Here is a 12,071-nt window from a genome sequence, read left to right as displayed (position 1 = left end):
GAGCTTTGTTCTGGAACACAGTGAAATTACTTGGAAACATCCTTTTGAGTCTTACTTTTGAGCTTTGTTAGGTAAGAACAGAGTAGAATTTAGCCAAGGGTTAATTTTGCCCTACTATTGCAGCAATACCTTTCTAGATACTCCACCCAATAACCTATTAATTACAAGGTTTTCCATCCTGACTGGTGTAACTACAAACTGTTCCCAGCCCTGCATGAGCTCTGAGTATTTTGCCTTCTGCTACCGTCAGGCGGTTTTCTACCTGGCTTCCTTACACACACATGCTGATCGTATTCAACTGAAGATTCAGGCTCTGCAAATCTTTAGAGCTCTCTCTTTGTACAGCTCGTTTCATTCCAGTACTCTGCCCTGTGAACTCTCCAGACTCCACTCCAGGATGCCAGCTGTGACTCATAAACTCATGGAATTCTCCAGCCTCTGCCTGGATTCCCCCACCCTGCTCTGTGGCCTACATGTTCTCTCCCACAGTAAGATGGCACAATCATAGGGGCCACCTTGTTTGTTTCTGCTATCCCATCTTGTGCTATATGATGTCCAATATCTGAACATCATTGTTTCATGTGTTTTGCACAGTTTTTCAGTTGTTTCAATTAAAAGAAAAAGTTGAGTCCCTGTTACTCCACCTTGGCTGAAAGCAAAAGCCTCTAACGTATCTATTATATTCTGAAAATTATTTCCTACTTTGTACTAAGTTTTTCTTTCACTTTATGTTTTCCCACCTTTGAGCTTATTAACTTTGGAATCTAATGAACTTTTACAGAAGAGTTCAGGATTGCAGAATTCTGCAAAAACCCACGTAGTATTTCATTGTTGGAAAGTTCAGTAGAAGGTAACCAGTAATTTTACTCATTCATTCAGGTCCCCATAAAAGGCAACCACAGAAAAATTAATTATGAGAAAAATAAGGCAACATAATAAATATACTGCTGGCAATTAGGATGCCACAAAGGAGTCTGAGATGTTAAAACACGTGTTTCAATATAAAAATCAACAAAGTCTGGAAAATTATTAAAGTACCAATGGACAACAAAATAATTCTTTACCTCATAGTAAAGGCTCTAAAATAGGTATAATTTGTAATTTTTTATTCGATGCTGGATCTACATTTAAAGATTTTTAGGAAAGCACAAACACCTAAGGGAAAAAAAGAAACTGACTAATTCAATGACTAATCTGTACAGGCAAGAATACCAAAGACCTAACATTAATCAGAACACTGTGTCAACATTCTACCCTGATGAAGGGTTCTATCAGGTATTATAGTAAGACTTCAAAGTTAAGCTATATCAAGATGCTTTTTACTTTAATCATGAAATAATCTAAACATGAAAAAGTATGGAGAATAGAACAAAAGTTCATTTAACCCATCAACCAAATTTAACAAATGTTAACATATTGTCATAACTGCTTCAGAGCTTTACTATTTTTTTTGTTAAATAAAACATTATGGATACAGTTGAAACCTTTTCTATGTCTTTCTGTAGTCCCATTAACCTCCCTTCCCAGAGGTAAGCACTAACTATCCTTAAGTTAGCATACCTTCTTCGTCGTTATATTTTCATTCTGTTGTCATAGCCACAGAAGATGGAGTATTATTTGGTGTTTCAAATTTATAGAGTTAAATATTTAAACGAAAGAATCTACAGTACATTTTCTACTACAAACAAGAGACCATCACCTCAACACTGTATTGAAGGAATGGCCCCTTTGTGATAAGGTGATAATGTGCTACGAATTTGCTACTACAAAAGTATCCTGTTCCTTTCTAACTAGGAGGGGCACCAAGGGAGTGCTTCTTTACAGAAGAATGCCAGATAATAAATGCAGAAGTAGTCACAGAGTTAGAAAAAAATCTCAATTTCTGCAACCACCAGTGATTCAGGGAAGGATCATCAATAGACACTAAAACTATTGGAAACAACACATGCATATCGTTTCAGTGTTTATCACTCCACACACTACTTATTAGTTAGAAAGATACCTTTACAACAGAGAAATCTGGTAGACAGCACCTTAACCAAATGACCTAAATACGAATCACCAGAGCTTCCAGGTCGGTGAACACACGGAGATACCAGGGAGAACGGCGCACTCCGAGAGGGCATGGAAGCTCGGCACCCTTTCCCCATGCTTTGTCCTATGCATGTTTTCCACCTGGCCGTTCCTGAGTTTTATCCTTTTGTAATAAACTGGTGATCCAGTTTGTTAAATAAATAAAAAAATACCGCCAATAATGGGACAAAGCAATACCAAGTGCTTCCTGATGAGATGCAACTAGGAGGAATCACCAACACCAGGGATCAGCAAACTATTTCTGTAAAGACCAGTAATAAATATTTTAGTTTTTTGTGAGCCATACAGTCTGTCACAACTGTGTAAGTGCCACTGAAACACAAAAGCAGTACATATAATATGTAGACAAATGGGTGTGGCTATGTTTCAATAAACTTTGTTTATAAAATCAGGTGGCAGGTCAGATTGACCCCACAGATCGTGGTTTGTAGATCTGCAAGCTACATGGTAATCCTGCCAAAAATGTTTAACCTGAATCTAATCATAAGAAAACAATCAGACAAATCCATGTTGTGGGGCATTCTATAAAACACAGACCTGGATTTTCCTTTAAAAAAATCAGTGCGATGACAGATAAATGAAGGTGGGGGCTGCTCCAGATGAAGGGGATTAAGAAGATGTGACTCGCCATGAAAAGACTCCGAAGAGCCTTAAATGCATGTTCCTAAGGGAAAGAAGCCAGTCTGAAAAGGCTACATACTGTATGATTCCAAGTACATGATATCCTGGAAAAAGCGAAACTAGAGACAGTAAAAAAGATCAGTGGATGCCAGGGGCTTGAATGGGTGAAGCCTGGGGGATTTTTAGGGCAGTTAAACTATTCTGTATGATAATTCATTTGTCAAAACCGATAGAACTTAACAGCACAAAGAGTGAACCTTAATGTATGCAAAACAAAAAACAAAAAAACATTTAGGAGGACAGGGGATCCCAGGAAGGAATGCAGAGGGTGACAAGAGAATACAGCTGTACTGCAAATAGATGAAATAATCTTACTGAAGAGGGTGAAAAAATGGTGCTGACCTAAATAACTTTGGCAATGAATAGATTTTTGTAAGATTAAGGCAAAAGGAACTGCACAAAAGCACTGTACTCTAGTTAATATCACGTTGTTTCCCACAGAGTACCAATTAGCAACTCTGATACAGCTATATCTGTATACTGGAGCTAAACAAGTAAGTAAAGGGATGGCAGATGTTGGGAGCCAGGTTCCTCACTGTTGGATTGGGGATGTACAGATAAGCAAGGGGAGAAGGCCGGAATGATCCACGTGATAATGGATTAGAGTTGGAAACGTCAGTAAGAATTCATGTTTAACATACAGATTCAGATGGTAAACATGAAAATATTTACACATATGTATAAGTATACAGGTTCATATATTTCTTTGCTCTGTCAGTTAAGAGAGCCTAGAAGAAATGAAACCCCAGTAGTAAAGAACATACCTAGCACTCAGATCTTGGCTTCTAATACCATTCTCCAATAAAACAACCAGGGCTCCTAGAGAAATGGCTGATTCTAGGACTGGCTCAGGATACACAAAATTAGCCTGGAACATCTTAAAGTACCAGAACTACACACAGATGGCATATGTCAAAGGGGCACAGAAGCCAACTGAAAGAGTTTCCAATGACCAGATCTAGAATAATTTGAGTTACAAAATAAAAAATCTCCCATGCAAAGAATTCCAAATAAATTAACTCCCCACTCCTTAACTGTGTACTGTGCATAGTGACTTCCTTCCAAAGTACATTATGAACAGGGAGACAACAGAGCGGCCTTACAGTGGGGAAAACCTACTTCAGCCAAGCGATCAAGGTCGACATCAACAGCCATAAATCATGCAGAAAGTAGGTGCCCTTGATAGGATGTGATAAAAGTGACACTTTATCTTTGTGATTTTCTTCTCAAAAACCCATAACCCCAGTCTAATCATGAGAAAAGCACCAGGAACATTCCAACAGAGGGGCATGTTATGATAGGCCTGACCAGTACTCCCGCAAAACTGTCAAAGTCATCAAACTGGGAAAATCTGAGAAATTGTCACAGTTCACAGAGCCTAGGGAGACATGACAACTAAATGTAATGTGGTATCCTGGATGGGATCCTGGAGCAGAAAATGGACCTCAGTAAAAACTAAGGAAACCTGAATAAACTATGGACTGTAATTAATAATGCATCAATATTGGTTCATTAATTGCAACAAATGCAGCATACTAATGTAAGATGTTAATAATAGGGGGAACTGTGGAGGGGAGAATTAGATATAAACAAATATATAAAAATTAAAAAGATAAAGAAAATCTTTCTAACTATTCTAGTAGTCACCCAATAGAATAGACTGCTCTACAAAGTAACGTATCACCAGGAGTAACAGGGTATGAAGAATGAGTTCTGAATTGGAAGGTTGGATAAAATCTCCACAGCTTTCCTCTATTTAATAGATGAAATAATTTTACATTCAGAATCAAGATCTAAAGTATTACAAAGTATTAAAATGCTTCCAAATCAATGAATAATTAAAATGTCATGTTATCTAGATAATTGGTTTATTTATTCTGAATCTAGAAAATTCATCATCTATATAAGGTAATATATGGTACCTCTGTGTTCAGAATATCTGATTAACATCAGATATGTTAATAATAGATTTGTTTTATTATATTTATATGCTTACATGTAAATATAATCTTATTTATTATTGATATATTTATACTTATTTGTAAGTGTTAGTTTATATTTACTATACTTATGTACTATATTTATACAGCTTTAGATTTTAATGGCATGGTGTAGTGGTACAATGATTCTCAATGCAGAATGGATCAAATTTAACCAAAGTTTCTTGGCTAAGGGAGAAATACAGACAATTATGGGAAGAGACAAGGTTAAGCTATGGATGGCAAAAAGTGACTATGATAAGAAAAAAACAGCTAGAAAGGCAAGAAGGCAACTAAAATAACCCCAAAAGGTCATTCACCACAATGAACATTTCTGTCTGTGTGCAAGATTCTCTATGCCACAATGTCAAACATCCTTCCAGCTTTAAGTGTTCAAAACATTATAGCAAGGCCAACAGGCATATGCAAAGATGCTCAACATCACTAATTATTAGAGAAATGCAAATCAAAACTATAATGAGGTCAGACCAGTCAGACCAGACCTCAGACCAGTCAGAATGGCCATCACCAAAAAGTCTACAAATAAGGGCCTCCCTGGTGGTGCAGTGGTTGAGAGTCCGCCTGCCGATGCAGGGGACACGGGTTCGTGCCCCGGTCCAGGAAGATCCCACATGCCGCGAAGCGGCTGGGCCCATGAGCCATGGCCGCTGAGCCTGCACGTCCAGAGCCTGTGCTCCGCAACGGGAGAGGCCACAACAGTGAGAGGCCCGCGTACCGCAAAAAAAAAAAAAAAAAGTCTACAAATAATAAATGCTGGAGAGGGTGTAGAGAAAAGGGAACCCTCCTACACTGTTGGTAGGAATGAAAATTGGTGCAGCCACTATGGAGAACAGTATGGAAGTCCCTTAAAGGACTAAAACTAGAGTTACCCTATGATCCAGCATTCCCACTCCGGGGCATATATCTGAAAAAGATGAAAACTCTTAATTTGAAAAGATACATGCATCCCAATGTTCAGTGCAGCACTATTTACAATATTGAAGACATGGAAACAACCTAAATGTCCATTGACAGATAAATGGATAAAGAAGATGTGGTATACATATATAATGGAATACATACACATATATATACTCAGCCATAAAAAAGAGTGAAATAATGCCATTTGCAGCAACATGGATGGACCTAGAGATTATCATACTAAGTGAAGTAAGTCAGATAAAGACAAATATCATATGATATCACTTATTTGTGGAATCTAAAGTAATGATACAAATGAACTTATTTACAAAACAGAAATAGACTCACAGACATAGAAAACAAACTTATGGTTACCAAAGGGTAAAGGGTGGGAAGGATAAACTGGTAATCTGGGATTAACAGATACACACTACTATATATAAAATATGTAAACAAGGACCTACTGTATAGCACAGGGAACTATATTCAATATCTTGTAATAACTTATAATGGAAAAGAACCTGAAAAAGAATATGTATATATATATAACTGAATCACTTTGCTGTACACCTGAAACACTGTAAATCAACTATATTTCAATTTAAAAAAACACTAGAGCAAGATGAACTAAATTCAAAGACTCTTTTGACACTGAGTGAATCCATTTACTTCAGGGATCCTCTTAAGCAAGCAAGGCAGTAGACAAAAATAAAGAGGCAACTTAGTGTAGTGTTTAGGAGTGCATGATGTACAGCTGAACAGCCTGGGTTGGGCTGCAGCTTTGCCTTGTATTAGCCATGTAATCTCAGGCAAGTTTCTTAACTTCCCTCTCTGTTCCTTAGTTTCTTCATCTGTAAAATGGAGATAATAACAGTTCCTAATTTAGAAGGATGCTGTGAGGATGAAATGAGATAACCTACTTAGAGTTCTTAGCACAGTATCTGATACATAGCAATGCTTGCTATTATTATTATTAGTTCAGAAATTTCTCAGTAATAAGCTATTTGGTCTTTGTTACATACACAATTCATAAAGGGTAAATTCACCAGCTTTGCAGAGTTCCACAGTACCTCAAATCAGATGACAAAGATAGGCAGAGAGCACACAAGTCAAAAAGGTCTGAACCCCAAAGTTTACCTTTTAATCAGTGGAACACATTTCCCACATGCACAATAGAAACAAGTAGTGGATATACTATTAATAGCACAGGTGAAAGATGTGAGTAGGCTGGGCTGAGCATCTAGCTGTGATCCACACCACTGCTCTAATGGGGAGCATTCTATGGTACTTGGGAAGGAAAGAACACAGTGACCCCAGGGAGGATACATCTTCCCCTGGCACTGGAGCAGCTTGAAGATTACACCTTATTCTCAAGGACTTCAGAGAACCTATTCTGCACTGTACCAAGAACACCACAGCACTCACTGTATTAACAGTAAGAAACACTGTAACCCATAACACACACAAAGATTTTAAAATAAAAAATGTAGGGATTTGTTTTTATTTCAGAACCTGAATATGCTTTTGGCGATATCTTTTCAAAAGCAGGACCCTCTTTAATTGGCAATATCTCAGTACCAACTCTCAATCTCTCCATAACAAGTAGACTGACTAGTCCGTTTTCCCTATGGGTTTATATACCTCACTTTCTTCTTAAGCAAGTAATACTGAGCAGTGAAACCACTCAAAATTAGACCAAAAAAAGTAAGGGAGAAGAGTTTAGAAATTTTACAAAGTCAATCAGGAAATAAAATGTCAAGAATTAACTACATTTTTTAAAGTTAGTATGCACACTTACATTGCACACACTAAACCAAGATCTTGGTCTCCCAATAACATTCTCCAGTAATAGAATCAGAGCTCCTCTGAGAAATGGTTGATCCCAGGGCTGGGGCAGAGAAAGAACAGGACATGTCTGGAACATCTTAGACCAAAAAGTAAGGAAGTGCTCAAAGAAGGATTGGGGACATGTTAAAAGGACATGGACCCAGACTGAAGGGGCTACCACCAGCCAAAATGGGGATGATTAGAGCATCAAAATAAAATAATAATAGTAAAGAATTATAATCCTTTGAATAAAGTAAGAATCCTTGAGTCCACAGTGATATAAACAAAAGATTAAATAAATGGGGAGGGGGGTGAGAATGGGGTGGGTAGGGTAAAAAGCTCTTCCTTACTGTAGAAAAACAACTCATGTAACTAAAAGGAATGATGGAATAAGAAAAATCACCATTTGCCAATCATCATCATAATAACTGATTCAGGCAAGAATCATCAAAGAATGCTGAACTAGTGGATGAAAGTTTGAGAAGCAACAGGACATTCACATAGTCTTAGAATATACCCCTACAAGTTAATTTTCAATTACAATAAAAATTTACAGTGGAGAAACCTGGCAGATATCACCTTAACCAACTGATTAAAGTCACCATTGCCACTAATGGGGGCAGTCGACAGCATGTGCATCCTGGTGTAAATGCACTGAGAAGTCAGCATTGTTTCAATGATTTCTCTGCCAAAAGCATAACCTAAATCTAATAATGAGAAAACACTGGAAAAACCCACCTGAGGGAGGCATTCTACAAAATAACTGGACTGTACTATTCAAAATTGCCAATGTGATGAAATACAATAAAAGACTCCAGGATAAAGAAATTAACTCAGATTAAAGGAATTAATTAATTAATTAATCTCAAGAAGGTCTGTAAATTAGATAACAGCATTGTTTCAACGTTAAGTTCCTGATTTTCATCACTGTACTATGTTTATGTAAGTGAATTCCTTGTTTTTAGAAAATACACACTGAAATATTTAGAGGTAAAAGGGAATCATGTCTGCAACATACTTCTAAAAGGTTCAGAGAAAAAAATGAAGTGGGAGAGTAAGAGAGGAAGCGGGGAGGTGGAGGAGAGAGAAAAACAAATGTAACAAAATTTTGACATTTGGGGAATCTGTGAAGAGCATCCAGGAGTTTCTGCAACTTTTCTGTGTCTGAAATTATGCCAGTTTAAAAAAATTAAGTTGGATATAAAGTACTACATCTGTCAAAACTCATAGAACAGTACACTAAGATCTGTACATTATACCATAAGATAATAATAAAAGCTTATTCTAGATGTTTCATCAAATGTTGATGATTGGAACACTTCAGTAATTGAAAACAGAGGTTAGAAACCCACCAAGGACCAATCAAAATGAAGACTAAATTCAAGCCTGCTGTATGTTAAGCTTGAAATGATACAGTAGCACCAGTGAGGCTGGCTGTCACTTCTGTGCCCACAATGCCCAGCAGCTCCCGTGATTTCCTGGCTGTACAGAGGCCTGCCACCTTCCTGTCACACTCTCCAGAAGGCCCTCTTGTGCTCAGCCGGGTAACACTACATTCTCTTACTAATCAGTCTCCAAATACATAAACCCGTTTGTTACAAGCAAACACAGACCTTAAATTTTTTTTTTAATTAAAAACAAAAAAAAAAGGGAGAAGCCAAACATGATACTGACAATCTCTGATGAGGGCAAACGTGTTGCTAAATAAGCCCCAGGGAAACACTGCCACTGATGCCAAAGCCCAGAGCAGGAACCAACCTCACACCTGGCTTAGAACACAGGTTAATATCTTTCCAAGTGTTTTTTAAAGATTACTATCACTCTAATAGTCAACAATTTTCTTCAAAACACTAATAAAACAAAGTGGCCGAGATGTCTCATACCTTGCTTTAGAAATACTATAAATTCCTTTACAGTTTGGTCCAAATGAACTCCATAATACACTACAGGTCTGAAATTGCGATGCTCAAATGAACGAATGAGGCGAACCGTAACGGTCACATCTTCGGAAGCCATGTGAAGAAATTCCTGTGGCAAGGGACAATAACAACAACTCATAATTATCTACAAGCCTGTACTTCCTCCATCAGCTCTTGGGCACCCAGCCCATCTCTCCCACACTGCACAGTTAACAACACAGTCCCCACACCCAGGCCAGATTCCGGGGCAACCAAAGGGTCCCAAGGTCACTCCCACCTACCCACTGCGATCCTGGACAGCTTCATCACAGCCACTGATGTTCTGACTGGTAGAAAACTGACAGGGCACAGAAGATGAACACAACTGACTCAAGGGTGTGGGTGTGCATGAATGGGGAGAAGTGGGTTGCACTAAACATGTGATCGCTCTGGTTTGGTACGCCAGCGATCTCCTCATTTGACCCTGAGATGAAGTACACTTATATTAGCATCAACTATCAGGCTGCATTTTGTTTTGTTTTGTTCTTTTTGTTTTGGCTGTGTTGGGTCTTCGTTGCTGCATGCAGGCTTTCTCTAGCTACGGTGAGCAGGAGCTACTCTTTGCTGCAGTGTGCAGGCTTCTCACTGCGGTGGCTTCTCTTGTTGCGTAGCACAGGCTCTAGGCACACGGGCTTCAGTAGTTGTGGCATGCGGGCTCAGTACTTGTGGCTCGCAGGCTCTAGAGCACAGGCTCAGTAGTTGTGGCACATGGGCTTAGTTGCTCTGTGGCAGGTGGCATCTCCCTGGACTGGGGCTCTAACCCATGTCTCCTGAATTGGCAGGTGGATTCTTAACCACTGTGCCACCACGGAAGCCCCAGGCTGCATTTTAATTTCACAAATGTTGCCAGATTTCAGGAAGGATTTAATCATGTGCCATGGTATCATCCACCTTCCACCCTATTATTTGAATATGTTTATTTCATCCTAAAACTATGTATTGGGTTGGCCAAAAGTTTCTTTCAGTTTTTTCTGTAAGATGGCTCTAGTAGCACTTGGTTGTCTTTAACTTCATTCAGAACAATTATGTTACATTGTATTGTGACAGCTGTCATATCAGAGTGCATTTTAAAAAAGACTTATCAAAATTGGTGAATTTTGGGGGGCTTCCCTGGTGATTCCCAGGGAATCTGCCTGCCAGTGCAGGGTACACGGGTTCGAGCCCTGGTCTGGGAGGATCCCACATGCCATGGAGCAACTAGGCCCATGAGCCACAACTACTGAGCCTGTGCGTCTGAAGCCTGTGCTCCACAAGAGAGGCCGCGATAGTGAGAGGTCCGCGCACCGCGATGAAGAGTGGCCCCCGCTTGCCACAACTAGAGAAAGCCCTTGCACAGAAACAAAGACCCAACACAGGAAAATAAATAAATAATTTTTTTAAAAAATTGGTGAATTTTTGTGTAGCCATTTTAATATTGAAGATGGAAGAAAGAAAGCAACATTTTTGGCATATTATGCTTTATTAATTCAAGAAAGGTAAAAATGAAACCAAAATGCAAAAAAAGATTTGTGCAGTGTATGGACAAGGTGCTGTGACTGATTGAACCTGTCAAAAGTGGTTTGCAAAGTTTTGTGCTGGAGATTTCTCGCTGGATGATGCTCCATAATCGGGTAGACTAGTTGAAGTTGATAGCAATCAAACCAAGACATTAATTGAGAAGAATCAACATTATACCATGCAGGGGAGCCGGAGGAAGATGGCGGAAGAGTAAGACGCGGAGATCACCTTCCTCCCCACAGATACATCAGAAATTCATCTACACGTGGAACAACTCCAACAGAACACCTACTGAACGCTGACAGAAGACCTCAGACCCCCCAAAAGGCAAGAAACTCCCCACATACCTGGGTAGGTCAAAAGAAAAAAAGAATAAACAGAGACAATAGGATATGGACGGGACCTGCACCAGTGGGAGGGAGCCGTGAAGGAGGGAAGGTTTCTACACACTACAAGCCCCTTCGAGGGCGGAGACTGCAGGTGGCGGAGGGGGAAAGCTTCGGAGTAGCGGAGGAGAGCACAGCAACAGGGGTGTGGAGGGCAAAGCAGAGAGATTTTGGCACAGAGGATCGGTGCCCTCAGGCACACACCAGCCCGAGAGACTTGTCTGCTCGGCCGCCAGGGCGGGCGGGGCTGGGAGCTGAGGCTCGGGTATCGGCTTTCAGTCGGAGCGCAGGGAGAGGTCTGGGGCTGGCGGCAGGAAGAGACCCTGAAGGGGTTAGTGCTAGCCCGGAGGGAGTCCGGGGAAAGGGTCTGGAGCTACCGGAGAGGCAAGAGACTTTTTTCCCTTTTGTTGCCTGGTGCGCGAGGAGAGGGCATTCCCCTCCCTCCCCTCTGCCTGAGTGAGCCAGAGCCCCCGAATCAGCGGCTCCTTTAAACCCGTCCTGTCTGAGCGAAGAACGGACGCCCTCCGGCGACCTACGCGCAGAGGCGGGGCCAGGTCCAAGGCTGAGACCCGGGAGCTGTGAGAGCAGAGACAGGGAAATCTCTCTGTGCAGCCTCCGAGGCAGCGGATTAAAGCTCCACGGTCCATTTGATGTGCCCTGCGTCTGTGGAGTGCATGAATGGACAGCGAATCATCCCAAATTGAGGAAGTGGACCTTGAGGACAAGAT

At 40.3% G+C, this 12,071-nt stretch overlaps 1 protein-coding gene across 1 annotated transcript in view; it reads right to left on the bottom strand.

The window, feature by feature from the left end:
* LOC307056772 (UPF0538 protein C2orf76 homolog) overlaps positions 1–9,524 on the bottom strand; it is a 54,609-nt gene extending 45,085 nt beyond the window's left edge. Inside the window, exon 1 of the mRNA XM_079709652.1 lies at positions 9,386–9,524. Coding sequence (XP_079565778.1) covers positions 9,386–9,518 — 133 coding nt within the window. The 5' untranslated portion in view covers positions 9,519–9,524. The remainder of the gene's footprint in view (positions 1–9,385) is intronic.
* Between the last annotated feature and the right edge of the window lie 2,547 nt (positions 9,525–12,071).

Source organism: Hyperoodon ampullatus, assembly GCF_949752795.1.
Source record: "Hyperoodon ampullatus genome assembly, chromosome: 8".
Taxonomy (NCBI): domain Eukaryota; kingdom Metazoa; phylum Chordata; class Mammalia; order Artiodactyla; family Ziphiidae; genus Hyperoodon; species Hyperoodon ampullatus.
Note: the sequence above shows the minus strand (reverse complement) of the source record. Positions and strands in the feature narration are given on the sequence as shown.